The 22,678-nt window shown below is 49.7% G+C and overlaps 1 protein-coding gene across 1 annotated transcript in view; it reads left to right on the top strand.

Annotated features, from left to right (window-relative positions):
- Positions 1-1,327: 1,327 nt before the first annotated feature.
- The window catches only part of LOC147749196 (uncharacterized), a 131,043-nt gene continuing 109,692 nt past the window's right edge, over positions 1,328-22,678 (top strand). The window contains exon 1 of the mRNA XM_086929555.1: positions 1,328-1,441. Coding sequence (XP_086785681.1) covers positions 1,328-1,441 — 114 coding nt within the window. The remainder of the gene's footprint in view (positions 1,442-22,678) is intronic.

The following is a 22,678-nucleotide window of genomic DNA, read 5'->3' as shown; positions in this document are numbered from 1 at the left end:
GAAAAAGGAAACATCTTGAAAGAATATCCAAAGCTACTGAAAGGCCTGTGGAAGCTAAAAGGGCGACAAATAACGTTGCACATCGACGAAACAAAGAAACCAGTAGCTCAGCATCACCGGCGAGTACCAATACACCTGCAACCTCAAGTAGAGGAAGAAAAAAATGCGCTGTTGAAACAAGACATCATCGAGCCGGCAGAAGGACCAACGCCGTGGTTATCGCCGATAGTAGCCGTGCCAAAGAAAAACACATCGAAAATAAGAATCTGTGTCGACATGAGGATACCAAACATGGCGATCGAAAGAGAAAGACACCCTGGACCACACCTCGACGACATGATCAGTTGCCTGACAGGAGCAAGACGATTCTCAAAGTTGGACTTGTGTAAGGGATATCACCAGCTGGAGCTGGATCCACAGTCGAGATATATCACAACCTTCTCGACACATCTAGGTCTATTCTGATACAAGCGCCTAAGCTTTGGGATATCGTCAGCAGCAGAAATATTTCAGGAAACGATCAGACAGGTGATAAGGCCAGTGAAAATTAGTCTCAATTACAGCGATGACATCCTAGTGTTTGGCAAGACAGACGAAGAACACGACAAGGCGTTGCGAGAGGTGTGTGCCCAACTAGAACAGGCTGGCCTCACATTAAATGAAGACAAATGTGAGCTAGGGCGACACTCTGAAAGAAGCGAAACCACCAAGTGATGTAGCAGAAGTACGGTCATTTCTTGGACTTGCCAGTTACTGTGCAAGATATATCAAAGACTTTGCAACAGTGAGCGCACCACTGCGGGAGCTGACGAAACAGGGACAAACTTTTGCATGGACAAAAGAGTGCAGCACGGCATTCGAAGAAATAAGAGAGGCAGTAACAGCGGTAGATCATCTAGCATACTTTGACCCACTACTGTGTACAGAACTAACGGTGGACGCCAGCCCAGTAGGACTGAGGACAATACTGGAGCAACACAAACCAGGAAAAGACTCGCTGAGATGCATAGTTGCTTACGGAAGTAAGAGCTTGTCCGACGTTGAGAGAGCTTACTCTCAACCGGAGAAGGAAAGTCTGGCCGTTGTGTGCGCGTGTGAACACTACCACATGTTCATCTACGGGAAGCCTTTCACAATTGTAACAGATCACCAAGCTCTAGTAACAATTTACGGAAACCCAAACGCAAAGATACCACCAAGAATAGAGAGGTGGGGAATACGGCTGATGGATTACAACTTCAAAATAATACACAAGCCTGGAAAGGAACATAACCCAGCTGACTATATGTCCAGACATGCATTGCCACGCAACACAGAAACAACAACAATGGCGAAAGAATACTTGAATTTCATCCTGAAGCACAACACACCAGCATCCATAACAAACGCAGAATTGGAACAAGAAACAAGGAGAGATCAAACAATGGAAGAAATCAAAAAGGTGACCAGGCAGGAGGCCCAAACTGAAATCATAGCGCCTCCCCTTCTTGCTGGAGTGCCCGTCAGCTGCACCGCCTGCCACTGTCTGTCTCAGTGAGGAGGGGAGGGAGTGGAGCGCCTTACTGATGTGGCACGACAATGCTGAACTGCACCCGGAGGTAAAATCACCCAACCCGCTACCTTCTGCGGTAGAGGCCGTTTACCTGCCTTCCTTGGCAGTGATGTGACTGCAGGTTGGACGAGAGGCCACAGCGAGGGAAGACGGTCCCAGAGCGGCTATTTGTTGCCTACTAAGGGACGACCAGGCATCAAGGGGAGAAAGACTGTCCACACAATGAGAAAACAGCTCGCAGAGGGAGAGAAAACTACGATCACCAGCACGGCCGGTTGGTAGCAGTTGGTTGGAGATGGCAAGGCTGCTTCCTACCCTAAATGGACACCATAGAGGCGCTGCCTGCAATGAGGAGTGGTTGTGGCGCCACCTAGTGGTAGCTGTTGTGTTATCAAATAATGACACACGAGAAGAATATATGTAATTGGTAATTATTTACCAGAAGAAAGAGCTTGTGAGAGGAAAGATGACCATGCAGCGTCGCCAGGTCTTTCTCATCGAGCTGGGTAGTGACGTCACTTAAATACACCTTAACATTCCAGGGGTAGCACGTGCACATAAACCAATAGGAAGAGGGACAGATAAAACTCATAAAAGCATACAGCATAAAAACAGATGTATTAGTTACTAAAACTATTTACAAATCACAAAATTCATCATATATATTAATACAATTAAAAACCATTAAGAGAAAACATACTGACTGCAGTTTAAAAAACAAGTTAAAATAGACAATCGTTATGTTAGATGCCCCCGAGAACACAGTTTAAACATTTTATGCTTTTACTATAGAGACAGACAAATTAAGGAAAACAGATCAATCACTTCGAGGGGGTCAAGCCCACCACAAGTTTTCTTCTAATGGCCCATGCCCACCCAAAGTATTTGGCGACCGCAACTGTAATAACCGGCAAGGTGTTAGTGGAAATTATTCTTAAGGCCACCTTACTGTCCCTTGTGCCTAGCAATTTGCACATCGCCTTTAGCCAAACACGTCGGGGGGTTAAGTAGGCCCTAAAAACAAAAAGAAGGTGGGCAATGGTCTCGCTTTCACTTTTACACGCCGGGCATAATTCAGAATTACCTATACCCCATCTACCGGTTAGTGATCTTATAGGGAGTGACCCTGCTCTAAGCTGGAAGTAGAGCTTCCTATCCTCCGGCTTTGTGATGTTGTCCCAATAGGGCTCTAAGCTAGGAGAAACTTTTGTTTCCAAAAAGCGACAATCCATAGTAGAGGGATCAACATCATTCCAGTTCCCGTAGGCGACCATTTCCCAGTACCTTTCTTTTATGGCGCCTTTGGTTGGGAACTGGGCTGTCTCAGGGTTCTCCCACAACTCCTGCATACCCATTATTCCCAATACTTTATGAAGTTCTTTGAGCCAAGTTATCTTGTGGAATATATCAGTTTTAATCACATACAGAAATCCCAGAGCGTAATGCATAAGTAGAGTGGTGTGGCTCACTGGTTAGAGGCGGCAGACCAGGAAGCAGAGGTCGACCCGGGACCAGGGTTCGATTCCCGACGCGGCAGGGTCTTGGGCCATGGTCAGCGGACTCGATAATTCTCGCCTCGGTGCCTACACCAACCATGGGTCTCACTCAGCAACTCTGGGCAATAGCTTGCTTAATCTCTACTAACGGCCCCATCAGCGCCGGGGATGCTTGTCTTCACCTTGGAGATGCCCAGGAGGGACAATCTCACAGGGAAAGCCAGGATGGGTTCCCCAGCAGTATACAGCGCCGGGACGCCCCTTTGCTGGGGCAGCTGTGCGCTTTACAAGTATACAACATTTAACATTTATAAGTTCCGGAGTAACCCTCCAATATAGAATAGGTCGTAATCTAGCCATATCTGAGAGGGCTTTCCTGCCTAGATCATAGCGCTGCAGTTGGATTGGGGTACTTTTAGGGAGGCCAACAAGATTACGGCAAAAACAATTCCACAAGCGTTAGTGACGTTAACTTATCATAAGCCCATATTTCAGCACCATAAAGGGCCGAACTTAGGGCTTGCGCCTCATATACTTGCAGTGCTGGTTGTACCGGCTTGGTCAAGGACTTCCTGTGCTCCGGGCTTATAGCTCCCGTGTTTTGGCGGAGTTTTAATGCCGCCATTTCTATATGCTTCCCCCATTTTACTCCGTTTGACACGTGGATACCTAAGTAACCAAAGTCCGATACCATTTCCACTTTTTGTCCATCCATAAGAGAATTTCCCTCTAAAGCTGTGGTGGGGGTTAAATACCATAAGCTTTGACTTTGTAACATTAACTTCCAACCCCCGGTTGACACAAAAAACCTCAAAGATCTTCAGGGCTCGCTGTAACCCGCTAAGGGTTTTAGATAAAATTAGCGTGTCATCAGCGAATAGTAGAATTGGAGTTTTCACTCCAGCCAGGCTAGGAGCATCTACTTTTCCCAGCAACATACGCTCAACTACCCCATCAATGCTCAATGAGAAGAGCGTGGGGGCCAAAGCGCAGCCTTGGCGCACCCCACGCTCTACCGGGAATTCAGAGGTTACTTGGCCGTGACACCCCCCCCCCCCCCCCCACTGTATTTTTGCATAATTTGACTCATGCAACCTCATCACAAGTGTTAGGATCTCTAGCGGCATACCCATCTTGCTTAGCACTTTCCACATCTGGGATCTAGGGACTAAATCAAAGGCAGCACGTAAATCTATAAACGCTGCATAGATGCTGCCTTTTCCTAGTACTACCGTCTTCCAGTATAGTAGTGTAAATCTGAATATCTGGTCTGTGGTACTAGTTAATTTACGAAATCCAGCCTGGAAGGGGGTCAGAATATTTTTCTCTTCTACCCAGGCCGATATTTTCTCTAGGGTCATTTTTCCAATCACCTTTTGTACCGTGTCTAACAGGCTAATAGGCCTGTAGTTCCCAAGCTGTGTTTTGTCGCCTTTCTTATACACCGGGATTGTAACGGCCCCTAGCCAAGACTTTGGTACTGGTGCCCCTAGTGCCACAGCATTGGCCAGCTTTGTTATATAAAGACCCCAGTGCTTTTTATTGTAGTGTAGTTCCTATATCCCTTATAGGTTCTGCGCATTGGAATAACATACACAATAGGCTTGGCATAGGACTGAGGTCTGTATGCCCCTAATATGTATATTAAGCTTAATTACTATGTACCAGCTAGCTCAGAGGCCACTAGAAACTTCTTGAAGACAAGAAGGGAATAGCTTCTGGCAACCACATAACATAAAACCCACATCCCTCAGGATCATGGAAACAAAATACTACTTTTCATTCAGTCACTCATCTCAGAGAAGTACATAGAAGAAACAGTCGGTGTGTTTACAATAACATTTATTGCACAGTTGTTATTCTAGTACTGGTTATATGTGCTCCGACAACTGTTGGACAGTAGCAGAGAATTATGGCCAGCAGTGCAGTTAAATGAAAAGGCTTTGTATAGTTCTACCATTTTGCAACAGTAATGAACACATACATGAAATACAGAATGCATTAAGATAAAGCCTATACCCCTATGATGCCTAACTAGATGTACCTAAGTGTACCTAGCATGTGTGTAGATCTTAGAGAGCCAAGAATCCCCCTAGGAGTTAGTCTAACCCCTTTACCTTATTGGGACTTCATCCTGATCTTGAGCTGGACACCCACAGATGGGTAATGGACCTCTGCCAGCTGGAGCTGTGGCATGACGCAGGTTGCAGCGCCTCAGGCAGAGTGTCCGCCTGGAAGTCTCTGTCTCCTCTGGTTTGCTTGGGCAAAGGGAGGTATATTTATACTGGATAGGTGTCTTGGATTGACGTAATGTTGGTCAGAGGAAGATGTGTTCTTGGTCTGTTTCCAAGAATTGGTTGTGACGTAGGTTAGTCACTGTTGGACATGGAGATTACGTATTTAGGATGGACCGTCTTCTGTGCACAGAGCACACAGTGATCAGATAAGGGGACAGCCTCTCTGTTGCTCGTTATTGTGAAATGAGGGCTAATCTAGGTCAAAGGGCCTGCCTGTCTCTGTGAAAGGGCCTGCTTGTCTCTGTGACACAAAGAATTTGTGCCTCTGAGACAGTACCTATGTTAAGGCCTCAATTTCCTTCATAACACCCACTCCAATCTATGGACAAGAGTTAATAACCCATTAAAAGCAAACTACGTGACTAAAATAGGCATTTGCATATAATTGGCAGGTAGTTGCATGAGAGTTTTATGAGCTGAAAAAAATAGCAGCTGTTAAAATATATAAAATTACTGTAGACTCTGTGGAGACAGGAAAAATCTATAGTGTCATTAAAAAATATATATATACTCTTTAGAGTAAGTAGTTACTTATAAAAGTTTCTGTTTATAAAATTGAAAACTCTTTCATGCTTTTTTCAGAAGACCATGCTTTCTTTAAAATAGTCAATTTAGAGGGAAAGCTCCAAGCACTCGGTGAAAGTTGAAACAATAACAGAAAAAATGTGTTTCAGGACATGTTTTGAAGAACTAGAGATAAAAGGTGCTGGTAGTCACAACATTTCTCGTAGCCATTTGCTGCAGTAAACAGACCTTTTTAATACCTCGCACAGTCGTTGTGGAAGCACAGAAAGACAGTGCTGCTAGTTGCTTGTTCTGAGGCAGCCGGTGCTAAAGATTGTACCTGTGTGCCTGGATTTACTCGTACCTCACCTTCAGCCATATTCGCCGATGAGGTCTCAATCCATACCTTGGTGTTGCTAAATGAAGTACAAGGCACCCATTGGATTTGCAAGGAATGCTTTGGTTTGATGTGAATACGCTTGGGACACAGCCAAGCATAGGACTTCAGCAGACCCTGCATGGTGGTGATTGCCACTGGCATTTTCCTTTGGAAGAGGTACGTTGCAGTCTTTTCAGACTGTTCTTTTAAATATTAGAAACCATGAGAAGCATAGTTCCTGTTCGAGCTATTCCCAAGGTGTCCCACACTGCTTGTATGTGAAAGACCAAATTTATCAAAAAGGAAAAAAGGGGCAGCCTGTATTTAAGAGTACTATTATGCAAAAAAGAAAAAAATATTTCTTTAGCTGATGTAAAATGAAAAAATAAAAGCTGCTGCACAAGCATGGTTTTCAGATTGCTTTAAGCATTATTGAATTTTATGAAGGAAACTTTTGTTTTTACTACTGTCAGTGTTGGGGCTTTTTTTTTTAAATGGCACAGCTTCCCTACACTGTAGGATTTCACTACCTCTGGATGTTATCTGTACATAACTTAGGTCTGGCCTATGTATACTGAGTAGGCATGTGCGAATTTTGCGAATTCGCAATTCGCGAATTTGCAATTTTTGCGAATTCGCAATCCGCAAAATCAGCGAATTTGCAGATTAGCGGATTTTGCGGATTGTGTGGGGAATGGCCGGGTGGGAAAACGGTGCACATCGCTAGTGTGAGGGGCAGGGCCAAACGGGCGAGGCTTATATGCGAGTTCACATGCCTCTTGTGTGCATAAAAGGACAGGCACGGATCAGAGAAGCTCGTGGTCACAGGAACTGCACAGGGATTGAGCTCGTGAAAGTCAATAATGCAAAGGCCTCCATCAAGCATCATAGCTATTTTTCGACGATAGATATGGGGAGAACGCACACCTGCCCAGCCTCGAGAAAACTCACATTTTTGGGGGGGCTGATTAACTTTGCCATCACTCCAAAGAGCGCCGGGGTCCCTCGAGTGAGCTGTCCATCAAGTGGGTAAAGGGCGCGAAGACGGTGCACACACCACTAGTGTGTAGGGAGGGGCCAAACGGACGGGGCTTATATGCGAGTTCACATGCCTCTTGTGTGTATAAAAGGACAGGCACGGATCAGAGAAGCTTGTGGTCACAGGAACTGCACAGGGATTGAGCTCGTGAAAGTCAATTATGCAAAGGCCTCCATCAAGCATCATAGCTAATTTTCGACGATAGATATGGGGAGAGCGCACACCTACCCAGCCTCGACAAAACACACATTTTTGGGGGGGCTGATTAACTTTGCCATCACACCAAAGAGCGCCGAGGTCCCTCGAGTGAGCTGTCCATCAAGTGGGTAAAGGGCGCGAAGACGGTGCACACACCACTAGTGTGTGGGGAGGGGCCAAACGGACGGGGCTTATATGCGAGTTCACATGCCTCTTGTGTGTATAAAAGGACAGGCACGGATCAGAGAAGCTCGTGGTCACAGGAACTGCACAGGGATTGAGCTCGTGAAAGTTAATTATGCAAAGGCCTCCATCAAGCATCATAGCTAATTTTCGACGACAGATATGGGGAGAGCGCACACCTACCCAGCCTCGACAAAACACACATTTTTGGGGGGGCTGATTAACTTTGCCATCACACCAAAGGGCGCCGGGGTCCCTCGAGTGAGCTGTCCATCAAGTGGGTAAAGGGAGCGAAGACGGTGCACACACCACTAGTGTGTGGGGAGGGGCCAAACGGACGGGGCTTATATGCGAGTTCACATGCCTCTTGTGTGTATAAAATGACAGGCACGGATCAGAGAAGCTCGTGGTCACAGGAACTGCACAGGGATTGAGCTAGTGAAAGTCAATTATGCAAAGGCCTCCATCAAGCATCATAGCTAATTTTCGACTATAGATATGGGGAGAACGCACACCTACCCAGCCTCGACAAAACACACATCATCCTAACTAACTATTTTAGGATGGCGCCGGCAAGCTGCCAGCGCCATCCTAAAATAGTTACTAAATTAGCTTAATCAGGAAGCACTAATAGATCAAATAAAGCAGGTGCTCGAGCACCTGCTTTATTTTATCTATTAGTGCTTCCTTTTTTCGAACTAACTTAGTAACTATTTTAGGATGGCGCTGGCAGCTTGCCGGCGCCATCCTAAAATAGTTAAAAGTTCAACAGGCTTGAACTTTTGCCCCCGAAATCTGCCGCACGCGGATCTCGCGGATTTTCAGTAAATTAGCGGGAGTTCGCGGATCGCGGATTTACTGAAAATCCGCAAAATCCGCGAGCGGAATGGATTTCCGCTCATGATTAATACTGAGTCCCTTGGTGACGTTCAGGAATCATTTCTGTGACAGGTATTTGTGTCAAAAGGCCAAACCACCCATACTTTCCTAACTGGGTCTGTCCTGTTGTGTTGTAAATAGCATCTAATTTTGCCTCTGCTGATGTATGTATGGTGGTGTTTGGCAACATTCCTACTGGTGTTTAAACAACCATATTTCTAGATGTATTTCAATTCTGTAGGAGTTGATAACCTTAATAAAGGTAACAGGTATGTAGCGTTGCAATATGATTAAATCTCTAACATTTGATGATCTGAAAATGTAGCAATTATTCCTAAAACAGACAGCATATTATACACTGTATCAGTAGCCCAATTTTCAGAAAAAGTTACTGAAGGTAATGACATCACTGAATGCATGATAAAAATAAATGAAAATAAATGAAAGTTCAAAATACATTAATCAGAATTAAAAAACTGGATGATTAAGTACATCATTTAGAATATAAAGGTTTGTTCAGGTCGAATACATTTATAAGTCTTGTTAGACCTGTCTGGCCTTTTGCGTAGCCCCTCCTATTAATTAATTATTTCATCCCCTTTTTCACCCCTCATACCCTTTTTATCTTTTTGTGTCCACTGGACTTTTATGGTGTTGTCCTGGGGGATAGGTGCTCTTTCGCCCTCATAGTTTTTTTTCCTGAGACCTAGGTACCCTTTTCTGACTAGAAAGGTTGGGCCATGTAAAATGGTGGCTAGTAACTGCCACAACTGCCAACTCAGGGACTGGGCCCATAGGATAGAATAGGAAGCATCCAGAACCTTCAGGCTAGTTCTGGACCTTGGGAGCTAAGGGTATAAATAGAACACCTGTAGGGCGACCATTTTGTCTTGTCAGTGAGGAGCAGCTTGAGTATAGGCTAAGGGTCTGGAAGGGGTAGGGCCTTCATAGGGTGGACTACTTTTCAAGGGTTGCCCCCTTACAGGGATCACCACCCCCATTCCTGTAGACCTGACCCAGTTAGTCCCGACCTGCTGACCCTGGACAGGGAGACACCTTAAATTGGGTGTAGGGATTGACCCCCAGCTAGCGGTGAAGCTTAGAGAATCCCAACTGAGGAGGGCGAGAAGTGAGAAGCACCCCCCCCCTCTTCCCTTTGTCCAGTATGAAGAGCTAGATTGATCCTTGCAGGAGATAGAGGACTGGGGCCCAAAAGCGTGAGACTTTACCTCTGACCCACCCCTCCTCTGTGACGGTGGTGCCATTGGCTGCCTATGTAAAATCGGGACCTCTCACCTGCATCAGGAAGTGCAGCAGGAGTTTACCCCCCAACCTGTAGAGCCCGAAGTAAGGAGAGTCGGGGCTTCGGTGGGTGGTCCAATAGTCCTGAATCCATTGAGGACGGGCCAGGCGGGGAATCACTGGTGCTGCCGTGAAGGTGAAGTGGAGCGGAGCATAGGGCTGATCGAGCCTGGGGCAGCGCGCTTCTGCGCATACTCTCGGCGGTGACCACTTTCCTGTCAGGAGGGGCCTAGGACCGAGCAGGCCCAGAGGTGAGCCACTCCCAGTGCCGTCGAGTGGAGCCGCCTCTGTTTCAGGGCCGCTACTCTCCCGCGCCTGCGCCGTAGCGCCGCGGTGAGAGGATCGTCAGAGGCGGCCGGAGGCGGGATCGGGGCCAAGCGCTGGGGACAGACATAGCCCGACCTCTCTTCAGGGCTGACGCGTGTGCAGACTTTCACCAGGCCCCGAGGTAAGCGCTGTTGGGGACCGGAGGAGGCCCCCGAAGAGAGCTGAACCCTGGGGCTGGAGCTGTGAACTGAGAAAGGCTCTAACAGCCGTCCCAAGTAAGGAGGGAAGTGGGAACTGTTGGGTGCCTAGGTTTTCCTTCAATTCGCCTAGCTACTGACTAGAAACACCGATAAAAGGTGCAGGAGATCGTTTCTGGCACCTAGAGGAGTTCTGTTGCAGGACTTTAATGAGGCAGAGATAGGGTGTGGCTCTTCAGTCTAACTGGGATACTGACACCTGGATGTGGGTTACCTGTGACAGAAATTCCAATCGGGGTTGCGTGTCAGAGAAACTCTCTGTAAGAAGTTGAAGTGCTAGGAGGCTACAGAACTGAAGGGATCAACTGAGGAAAATTTCTGTTAACACTGTGCAACTGCCTGTTTAGAATGCCTAGGATTTCTTAGGGAATGGAATAGCTTAACTTGCTTAATCTACTGCTCACTCAGTATTTGCTATGTATTACTGCTAATATTCCGGTGGGTAAAGAAGTGTGGGGTTCATATGTAAGTTGATGGAGGAAGTAAAAACATGTCTTTGTAATGTGATTCCAACTGTGTAAAATATGAGGAGGATAAGGAGAACTGATAGTGTGAGAAAGACAAAAGTGAATCTAATATATTTTTATAAACCAGTCCATATTTTTCCAAAACATTGGTGTAGTGTCGTTTTTGTGTGGAAGTGCATTAAGTTATTACAGGGTGGTGCGCAACCTTTACACTTGTGCTTCTAGGAACTGACTGTCTTACCCTAGGCCAGGCTACCCTATGTGATCTGGTAACAAAAGGTCCAACATATTGGTGTCTAGCGGTGGGATCAGAACTGTGGTTGCGACTACTCTGCAGTAACTAAGTGTAATCCACTGACCTACACCAGGAGTTTTCTCCTGGCGGACTTCCTAATTTCTACTTTTGCTTTTTCCAAATTCATTCCTGGTGGTGGGTGGAGGTAGCTTCAGATTGCCCCTTGTGAATCTATTCTTTTTGTGTGCTTGTCCCTACATAGCTCTTTAGCAAAATGGAATTTGCTCTGGAAGAACTGGACACTTATTCTGTAGCCCAGCTTAAGGACTTTTGTCAACAGATGGGAGTGTTCTTTAAGCGTGGGGCCAAGAAGGGGGAACTCCAGACCAGTTTGAGGGCTTGGGTGGAAGCACATGGAGAAGGGAAGGAGGAGGAAGAGGGGACGGACCGGGACACAGTCATAGGAGTAGAGGTAATGTTCCATCCCGGGATGGGAAACCTACTTCCAGGACCAATGACCTACTCAAAGAGGGGCAGTAGTGTCCCCGGAGGAAGCTTGACCGAAGCGGAACTCACAGACAAGATGGAGAAAAGGCAACTGAAGTGGGAGTTAGCCAGGTTAGAACAGGAGAGGGAAGAACGGAGGATGGCTCATGAGTTTAAATTAAAAGAGCTAGAACTCCAGGCCCTGCAATTAGGACCCTCCCCTACTCCAAATGGTGGCAACGAAACCAGAGAACCAACTAGGGAGTCCAGACCCTACCTGCCTAAAGACATAGTTGCCAGCTATAGTCAGGGGGACGATATAGCCAAATGGTTGGCTGCCTATGAGGTCTCCTTAAGAGCCCATGGGATCCAGGAGAAACACTGGGGGGGTGGGTTGTACAAATATATGCCTCCTACTGGTCGGGACACCTTGTTAGCCTTAGAACAGGAGGAGCAGACCAACTACCCCACCATGAAGTTAGCATTAATCAAAAAGTTTGGGCTAACCCCGGAAAAGTATCGCCAAAAGTTCAGGGGGAGCCACAAGTTAAGCACCCAGAACTGGGTGGATTTCCTGGACTATGCGAGGAAGGCATTGGAGGGCTGTGTTTCAGGGCAGCGAGGTGAAGGACTATGAGGGGTTATATGACCTTTTTCTGAAAGAGTATCTACTCGACAAATGTTTTCCCGAGCTGTGCCAACACCTGGTGGACAGCAAGCTGACCAACCCCCGGAAGCTTGCAGAGGAGGCGGACATCTGGGCAAGTACCCGGGTGTCCTCAAAGGGGACTGGAGGGGATTCCCAAAGGGCTGGACAGGGCGCCCGTCAGAAGAAGGAGGGGGGAGATAAAAAGCGGGAGTTCTCTAAAGGTCCCCAAAACAGTTTCCAGGGAAAAGGAACAGGTTTCACCCCTAAGGCTAACCCGCCCTGGGAGATCGGGAGATGGTTCCTAAGATCCAGGTGCCCCAAATACTACCAAGTATGGGCAGTGGATCACCATCAATGGCCAGAGAGGGGAGGCTCTGAGAGATACAGGAGCCAGTATGACTATGGTGAGGAGTCAACTGGTGTCTCCAGAGCAGGTGATTCCCAATGTACTCCACCCCGCCGCGATGGCTGACGGCAGAATGGGCCACTACCCTGTGGCCGAGGTTCCCTTTGAGTGGGAAGGGGTTGCAGGTTCACTTCGAGTTGCCGTAAGCCCTGCCGTGCCAGTCGATTGCCTGCTGGGGAATGACATGGAGCACAATGCTTGGAGAGAGGAGGAATACCGGACGCATTCAGAGATGCTGGGTACACAAGGTCTACGACTGCCCGGAGAGGGAGTTTGCCTGGGTTGGAGCCTGGAACAATGGCCCAACCCGCTGCCAAAAAGGGACAGACCCGAAGACAGGAGAAGCCTGCTTCGGCTTCCACACCCCATGTGACAGATCGGCCACCTGCGGTGGTGGACCAGGAGTCCGTGGAGGGGGAAGTAGTCTCCCTGGAGAACCTACCCATCCCTGCTGAGTGGCATGTGGAGGGAGGGCCTACCAGGGAGGAGTTCTGTAAGGGCCAGAAGGAGTGCCCTACCCTTGAGGGACTGAGGCGACAGGCCGAAGCCCAGGCAGCAGGGAACGTTGCGGGACACTACCACATTTACTGGGAGGACGGACTCCTCTACAGTGAACCCAAGGTACCCTTACCTGGTTCATCAAGGGCCTTGGTAGTCCCGCAACGGTACAGAGCCTTTCTGTTGGAATTGGCTCATGAAATACCCTTGGCAGGACACATAGGTCAGGACAAGACCTTTGCTCGGCTTGTCCCCCACTTTTACTGGCCTCAGATGAAAGTGGCTTCTGATACCTACTGTCGGACGTGTGTATCCTGCCAAGCCGGTGGGAAAACAGGGGTGAAGCTGAAAGCTCCCCTGGAACCACTTCCTGTCGTTAGCACCCCCTTTGAAAGGGTGGGCATCGACATTGTAGGGCCATTGGATCCACCAACAACGGCTGTTCACAGGTTTATCCTGGTCCTGGTACTGGTGGATCACACCACACGGTACCCAGAGGCCATTCCTCTGAGGACTGTTACTGCACCTGTAGTGGCTAGGGCCCTGATGGGGATCTTCACCCGGGTGGGTTTCCCCAAAGAAGTTGTGTCCGACAGGGGGACCAACTTCATGTCAGCATAAATGAGGGCAATGTGGAAGGAGTGTGGAGTGACCTACCGGTTCACCACTCCTTATCACCCCCAGTCAAATGCACTGGTAGAAAGGTTCAACAAGACCTTGAAGGGCATGATCAGAAGTCTGCCTGAAAGCCTGCGGAGGAAATGGGACGTCCTCCTACCCTGTTTGCTATTCTCCTACAGGGAAGTGCCACAGAAGGGAGTGGGCTTCAGCCCCTTTGAGCTTCTGTATGGGCACCCTGTACGCGGTCCTCTCAGCCTGGTGAAGGATGGATGGGAAAAGTCTCCCAGGAAACCTCCCCAGGATGTGGTGAGCTACATGCTGGCCTTCAGGAGCCAAATGGCGAAGTTGTGGAAGCAAGCTTCTGACAACTTGGAGGCCAGCCAGGCAGTAATGAAGGAGTGGTATGACCACAACGCTCACCCGGTGGAGTTGGAGCCTGGCCAGAAAGTGTGGGTGATGGAGCCTGAAGAGCTAAGTGCCCTCCAGGATCCCTGGACAGGCCCCTTTGAGGTGTTAGAGAAGAAGGGTAAGGCTACATACCTGGTGGACCTTAAGACCCCTCGACAGCCCCTACGGGTGCTACATGCTAACCGCCTCAAACCCCACCATGAGAGGCCCGAGGTCATCTTGATGATGGTGACTGATGGAGGAGAGGAAGCGGAAAGCGAACCTCTCCCAGACTTGTTTTCGTCTCAGGAAAAGGATGGGTCGGTGGAGGGAGTGATTCTCTCCCCATCCCTAACTCCTGAACAGCGAGAGGACTGCCGCCAGATCCTGGAGCAGTACTCTGCGTTGTTCTCCCTTGTCCCGGGTAGGACCCAGCTGTGTACCCATGATGTGGACACAGGAGACAGCCCACCAGTGAAGTCAAAGACCTACCGGCTGTCAGACAAGGTGAAGGCTAGCATCCATGGTGAGGTTACCAAGATGCTGGAGCTAGGAGTTATAGAACCTTCCAGTAGCCCCTGGTCCAGTCCGGTGGTTCTAGTGCCAAAAGCAGCTCCACCAGGCACCACTCCAGAACTGAGGTTCTGTGTGGATTACCGGGGACTGAACTCAGTTACCAAAACTGATGCTCATCCAATCCCTGGGGCGGATGAATTAATTGACCGGCTGGGAGCTGCCCAATACTTGAGTACCTTTGACCTCACTTCAGGGTACTGGCAGATCTCCCTGACAGATGGAGCAAAGGAAAGGTCAACCTTCTCCACGCCTGAAGGACACTTCCAATTCTGTGTGATGCCCTTTGGGCTCAAGAATGCCCCTGCCACTTTTCAGCGGCTGGTGAATCAGGTCCTCTCCGGAATGGAGGGTTTCTCCGCTGCTTACCTAGATGACATTGCTGTCTTCAGCAGCAGTTGGGAGGACCATTTGCAACATTTGCAAGCAGTTCTCCAGGCCCTGAAACAAGCTGGCTTGACAATCAAGGCCAGCAAATGTCAGAATGGGCAGGGGTCGGTTGTGTGCATAGGCCACTTGGTGGGTAGGGGAACAGTGCAGCCCCTCCAGGCAAAGATTGAGGCAATCATGGCCTGGGAACCCCCCAAGACCCAGACTGAGGTCCGAGCCTTCCTGGGCCTCACAGGTTACTACAGTCGCTTTGTGAAGAGGTATGGCACTATTGTAGCGCCCCTCACAGAGCTCACATCCAAGAAACAACCTCAACGGGTAGTTTGGACAGAGGCTTGTCAGCAAGCCTTTGAAAAATTGAAGCAGGCAAGGTGTGCGGCACCGGTCCTGAGGGCCCCAGACTTCTCTAAGGAGTTTATTGTCCAGACAGACGCATCAGAACATGGCATTGGGGCAGTGTTATCGCAACTCAATAAAGAGGGTCTGGATCAGCCTGTAGTCTTCCTGTCCAGGAGACTGCTTCCCCGGGAACAGAAGTGGAGTGCAATTGAGAGGGAAACTTTTGCGGTGGTGTGGGCTCTGAAGAAGTTGCGGCCATAACTTTTTGGCTCGCACTTCCTGGTTCAGACTGGCCACCAACCCCTTCGTTGGCTAATGCAAATGAAGGGGGAAAATCCCAAGTTGTTGAGATGGTCCATCTCCCTACAGGGAATGGACTTCCGGGTGGAACATCGGCCTGGAGTGGTATTTCCGCCTTAGTGATGAGGACTCCCAAGGGGTTGGGTAGCTCTCCCCACTTTCAGCTGGGGGGGATGCGTGTTAGACCTGTCTGGCCTTTTGCGTAGCCCCTCCTATTAATTATTATTTTGTCCCCTTTTTCGCCCCTCATACCCTTTTTATCTTTTTGTGTCCACTGGACTTTTATGGTGTTGTCCTGGGGGATAGGTGCTCTTTCGCCCTCATAGTTTTTTTTCCTGAGGCCTAGGTACCCTTTTCTGACTAGAAAGGTTGGGCCATGTAAAATGGTGGCTAGTAACTGCCACAACTGCCAACTCAGGGACTGGGCCCATAGGATAGAATAGGAAGCATTCAGAACCTTCTGACTAGTTCTGGACCTTGGGAGCTAAGGGTATAAATAGAACACCTGTAGGGCGACCATTTTGTCTTGTCAGTGAGGAGCAGCTGGAGTATAGGCTAAGGGTCTGGAAGGGGTAGGGCCTTCATAGGGTGGACTATTTTTCAAGGGTTGCCCCCTTACAGGGATCACCACCCCCACTCCTGTAGACCTGACCCAGTTAGTCCCGACCTGCTGACCCTGGACAGGGAGACACCTCAAATTGGGTGTAGGGATTGACCCCCAGCTAGCGGTGAAGCTTAGGGGATCCCAGCTGAGGAGGGCAAGAAGTGAGAAGCACCCCCCCCCCTTCCCTTTGTCCAGTATGAAGAGCTAGATTGATCCTTGCAGGAGATAGAGGACTGGGGCCAAAAGCGTGAGACTTTACCTCTGACCCACCCCTCCTCTGTGACGGTGGTGCCATTGGCTGCCTATGTAAAATCGGGACCTCTCACCTGCATCAGGAAGTGCAGCAGGAGTTTACCCCCCCACCTGTGGAGCCCGAAGTAAGGAGAGTCGGGGCTTTGGTGGGTGGTCCAATAGTCCTGAATCCATTGAGGACGGGCCAGGTGGAGAATCACTGGCACTGCCGTGAAGGTGAAGTGGAGAGGAGCATAGGGCTGATCGAGCCTGGGGCAGCGCGCTTCTGCGCATACTCTCGGTGGTGACCACTTTCCTGTCAGGAGGGGCCTAGGACCGAGCAGGCCCAGAGGTGAGCCACTACCAGTGCCGTCGAGTGGAGCCGCCTCCGTTTCAGTGCCGCTACTCTCCCGCGCCTGCGCCGTAGCGCCGCGGTGAGAGGATCGTCAGAGACGGCCGGAGGCGGGATCGGAGCCAAGCGCTGGGGACAGACCTAGCGCGACCTCTCTGAAGGGCTGACGCGTGTGCAGACTTTCACCAGGCCCCGAGGTAAGCGCTGTTGGGGACCGGAGGAGGCCCCCGAAGAGAGCTGAACCCTGGGGCTGGAGCTGTGAACTGAGAAAGGCTCTAACAGCCGTCCCAAGTAAGGAGGGAAGTGGGAACTGTTGGGTGCCTAGGTTTTCCTTCAATTCGCCTAGCTACTGACTAGAAACACCGATAAAAGGTGCAGGAGATCGTTTCTGGCACCTAGAGGAGTTCTGTTGCAGGACTTTAATGAGGCAGAGATAGGGTGTGGCTCTTCAGTCTAACTGGGATACTGACACCTGGATGTGGGTTACCTGTGACAGAAATTCCAATCGGGGTTGCGTGTCAGAGAAACTCTCTGTAAGAAGTTGAAGTGCTAGGAGGCTACAGAACTGAAGGGATCAACTGAGGAAAATTTCTGTTAACACTGTGCAACTGCCTGTTTAGAATGCCTAGGATTTCTTAGGGAATGGAATAGCTTAACTTGCTTAATCTACTGCTCACTCAGTATTTGCTATGTATTACTGCTAATATTCCGGTGGGTAAAGAAGTGTGGAGTTCATATGTAAGTTGATGGAGGAAGTAAAAACATGTCTTTGTAATGTGATTCCAACTGTGTAAAATATGAGGAGGATAAGGAGAAATGATAGTGTGAGAAAGACAAAAGTGAATCTAATATATTTTTATAAACCAGTCCATATTTTTCCAAAACATTGGTGTAGTGTCGTTTTTGTGTGGAAGTGCATTAAGTTATTACAGGGTGGTGCGCAACCTTTACACTTGTGCTTCTAGGAACTGACTGTCTTACCCTAGAAAAGGCTACCCTATGTGATCTGGTAACAAAAGGTCCAACATATTGGTGTCTAGCGGTGGGATCAGAACTGTGGTTGCGACTACTCTGCAGTAACTAAGTGTAATCCACTGACCTACACCAGGAGTTTTCTCCTGGCGGACTTCCTAATTTCTACTTTTGCTTTTTCCAAATTCATTCCTGGTGGTGGGTGGAGGTAGCTTCAGATTGCCCCTTGTGAATCTATTCTTTTTGTGTGCTTGTCCCTACATAGCTCTTTAGCAAAATGGAATTTGCTCTGGAAGAACTGGACACTTATTCTGTAGCCCAGCTTAAGGACTTTTGTCAACAGATGGGAGTGTTCTTTAAGCGTGGGGCCAAGAAGGGGGAACTCCAGACCAGTTTGAGGGCTTGGGTGGAAGCACATGGAGAAGGGAAGGAGGAGGAAGAGGGGACGGACCGGGACACAGTCATAGGAGTAGAGGGAATGTTCCATCCCGGGATGGGAAACCTACTTCCAGGACCAATGACCTACTCAAAGAGGGGCAGTAGTGTCCCCGGAGGAAGCTTGACCGAAGCGGAACTCACAGACAAGAGGGAGAAAAGGCAACTGAAGTGGGAGTTAGCCAGGTTAGAACAGGAGAGGGAAGAACGGAGGATGGCTCATGAGTTTAAATTAAAAGAGCTAGAACTCCAGGCCCTGCAATTAGGACCCTCCCCTACTCCAAATGGTGGCAACGAAACCAGAAAACCAACTAGGGAGTCCAGACCCTACCTGCCTAAAGACATAGTTGCCAGCTATAGTCAGGGGGACGATATAGCCAAATGGTTGGCTGCCTATGAGGTCTTCTTAAGAGCCCATGGGATCCAGGAGAAACACTGGGGGGGTGGGTTGTACAAATATATGCCTCCTACTGGTCGGGACACCTTGTTAGCCTTGGAACAGGATGAGCAGACCAACTACCCCACCATGAAGTTAGCATTAATCAAAAAGTTTGGGCTAACCCCGGAAAAGTATCGCCAAAAGTTCAGGGGGAGCCACAAGTTAAGCACCCAGAACTGGGTGGATTTTCTGGACTATGCGAGGAAGGCATTGGAGGGCTGGATTCAGGGCAGCGAGGTGAAGGACTATGAGGGGTTATATGACCTTTTTCTTAAAGAGTATCTACTCGAGAAATGTTTTCCCGAGCTGCGCCAACACCTGGTGGACAGCAAGCTGACCAACCCCCCGAAGCTTGCAGAGGAGGCGGACATCTGGGCAAGTACCCGGGTGTCCTCAAAGGGGACTGGAGGGGTTTCCCAAAGGGCCGGACAGGGCGCCCGTCAGAAGAAGGAGGGGGGAGATAAAAAGCGGGAGTTCTCTAAAGGTCCCCAAAACAGTTTCCAGGGAAAAGGAACAGGTTTCACCCCTAAGGCTAACCCGCCCAGAAACCCTCATCCTGGCCAAAGCCTGCAGCCAAGGGTTGTCCACTGCTTTGAGTGTGGTGGTGTTGGACATTATAAGGGAGATGTCAAATGCCCAAAGAGACCACCCCCTCCCACCGGAGGAAAAGCCCCGGGAGTAGCTAGTGTAGCGCTCGGGTAGGAGTTGCCCTTAGATAAGGGGGGTGAGTGGGCGGGTGTCACCTTAGTGTCCCTGGGAGATCGGGAGATGGTTCCTAAGATCCAGGTGCCCCCAAAAACTACCAAGTATGGGCAGTGGATCACCATCAATGGCCAGAGAGGGGAGGCTCTGAGAGATACAGGAGCCAGTATGACTAATGTGAGGAGTCAACTGGTGTCTCCAGAGCAGGTGATTCCCAATGTACTCCACCCCGCCGCGATGGCTGACGGCAGAATGGGCCACTACCCTGTGGCCGAGGTTCCCTTTGAGTGGGAAGGGGTTGCAGGTTCACTTTGAGTTGCCGTAAGCCCTGCCGTGCCAGTCGATTGCCTGCTGGGGAATGACATGGAGCACAATGCTTGGAGAGAGGAGGAATACCGGACGCATTCAGAGATGCTGGGTACACAAGGTCTGCGACTGCCCGGAGAGGGAGTTTGCCTGGGTTGGAGCCTGGAACAATGGCCCAACCCGCTGCCAAAAAGGGACAGACCCGAAGACAGGAGAAGCCTGCTTCAGCTTCCACACCCCATGTGACAGATCGGCCACCTGCGATGGTGGACCAGGAGTCCGTGGAGGGGGAAGTAGTCTCCCTGGAGGACCTACCCATCCCTGCTGAGTGGCATGTGGAGGGAGGGCCTACCAGGGAGGAGTTCTGTAAGAGCCAGAAGGAGTGCCCTACCCTTGAGGGACTGAGGCGACAGGCCGAAGCCCAGGCAGCAGGGAACGTTGCGGGACACTACCACATTTACTGGGAGGACGGACTCCTCTACAGTGAACCCAAGGTACCCTTACCTGGTTCATCAAGGGCCTTGGTAGTCCCGCAATGGTACAGAGCCTTTCTGTTGGAATTGGCTCATGAAATACCCTTGGCAGGACACTTAGGTCAGGACAAGACCTTTGCTCGGCTTGTCCCCCACTTTTACTGGCCTCAGATGAAAGTGGCGTCTGATACCTACTGTCGGACGTGTGTATCCTGCCAAGCCAGTGGGAAAACAAGGGTGAAGCTGAAAGCTCCCCTGGAACCACTTCCTGTCGTTAGCACCCCCTTTTAAAGGGTGGGCATCGACATTGTGGGGCCATTGGATCCACCAACAACGGCTGTTCACAGGTTTATCCTGGTACTGGTGGATCACGCCACACGGTACCCAGAGGCCATTCCTCTGAGGACTGTTACTGCACCTGTAGTGGCTAGGGCCCTGATGGGGATCTTCACCCGGGTGGGTTTCCCCAAAGAAGTTGTGTACGACAGGGGGACCAACTTCATGTCAGCATACATGCGGGCAATGTGGAAGGAGTGTGGAGTGACCTACCGGTTCACCACTCCTTATCACCTCCAGTCAAATGGACTGGTAGAAAGGTTCAACAAGACCTTGAAGGGCATGATCAGAAGTCTGCCTGAAAGCCTGCGGAGGAAATGGGACATCCTCCTACCCTGTTTGCTATTCTCCTACAGGGAAGTGCCACAGAAGGGAGTGGGCTTCAGCCCCTTTGAGCTTCTGTTTGGACACCCTGTATGCGGTAAGCATGAGCGAATTTTGCGGATCTCGCGTTCGCGAATTTTGCGGATTTGCGGATTCGCAATCCGCAAAATCCGCGAATTCCCGCGAATTTGCGGATTTTTTTTTTTTTGTGTTCGCCCGTGTTTCTGCCAGTTCGCGAGGGTTTTTACAATTTCGCAATTTGCGAACTTACCTGTCGGGTCGCAAGTTTTGCGAACTTGTTGTTTCTACGTGTCCAGCCTGTTTGGGACACTCTTCTTCATCACTGCCACTCTCTGTCACCACTGCCACTCTCTGACTACTCATGCCACCCTCTGGCCCACCCATGCCACCCTCTGTTTCATCACCACACCCTCTGGTTGTCCAGTGTACATTATTTTCGGCAAAGCAAAGCACACCTTCCCTGCCTCAAGTGACCTGAATTAATTTGGGGCTGATTAATGTGTCACAGAATATTTTTTTAGCTGGCACCTGCTTCCTTAGTGCACCCTGATTAGTGATCTTTTGCACTTGCTAAGTGCTTTCATTGTTGCAAAATTAGTTACAACACCTGCCCTGCCCCAACTGACAATAATGAATTAGGGGCTGATTAATGGATTTTAACTTCCAGCCTGGCTCCTGCTTGTCTCCCTTAGCTGTAATTCAGGACCTTTGTGGCATATGTGTAACTATTCTGAGGTTCAGAGCAGGGTCACATAATAGTTTCAACTGGCAACTGAACTCTGGAGGGGCCCCTCAGGAAGCACTACAGGAAATGGCTACTAATGATGTGCCTGAACTTTTGAACCTGGTAAGTAGTTACTTTCAGTTTTGCTAAGATCGTATTTCGCCAATTTTGCACTTATTCGCGGGGCGCGAACTCACGCGAACAGTGCGAGCAAAATCCGCTGCTCGCGGATTTGCGGATTTTGCGGGAAATTCGCAAATCTCGCGGATTGCGGATTTCCCGAAAATCCGCAAAATCCGCGAGCGGAACGGATTTTCCGCCCATGCCTAGTATGCGGTCCTCTCAGCCTGGTGAAGGATGGATGGGAAAAGTCTCCCAGGAAGCCTCCCCAGGAGCCAAATGGCGAAGTTGTGGAAGCAAGCTTCTGACAACTTGGAGGCCAGCCAGGCAGTAATGAAGGAGTGGTATGACCACAACGCTCACCCGGTGGAGTTGGAGCCTGGCCAGAAAGTGTGGGTGATGGAGCCTGGAGAGCTAAGTGCCCTCCAGGATCGCTGGACAGGCCCCTTTGAGGTGTTAGAGAAGAAGGGTAAGGCTACATACCTGGTGGACCTTAAGACCCCTCGACAGCCCCTACGGGTGCTACATGCTAACCGCCTCAAACCCCACCATGAGAGGCCCGAGGTCATCTTGATGATGGTGACTGATGGAGGAGAGGAAGCGGAAAGCGAACCTCTCCCAGACTTGTTTTCGTCTCAGGAAAAGGATGGGTCGGTGGAGGGAGTGATTCTCTCCCCATCCCTAACTCATGAACAGCGAGAGGACGGCCGCCAGATCCTGGAGCAGTACTCTGCGTTGTTCTCCCTTGTCCCGGGAAGGACCCACCTGTGCACCCATGATGTGGATACAGGAGACAGCCCACCAGTGAAGTCAAAGACCTACCGGCTGTCAGACAAGGTGAAGGCTAGCTTCCATGGTGAGGTTACCAAGATGCTGGAGCTACGAGTTACAGAACCTTCCAGTAGCCCCTGGTCCAGTCCGGTGGTTCTAGTGCC

The sequence above is a fragment of the Lissotriton vulgaris genome, chromosome 1_1 (genome assembly GCF_964263255.1).
Source record: "Lissotriton vulgaris chromosome 1_1, aLisVul1.2, whole genome shotgun sequence".
Lineage (NCBI taxonomy): Eukaryota > Metazoa > Chordata > Amphibia > Caudata > Salamandridae > Lissotriton > Lissotriton vulgaris.
This window is presented reverse-complemented; position numbering and strand designations above follow the sequence as displayed.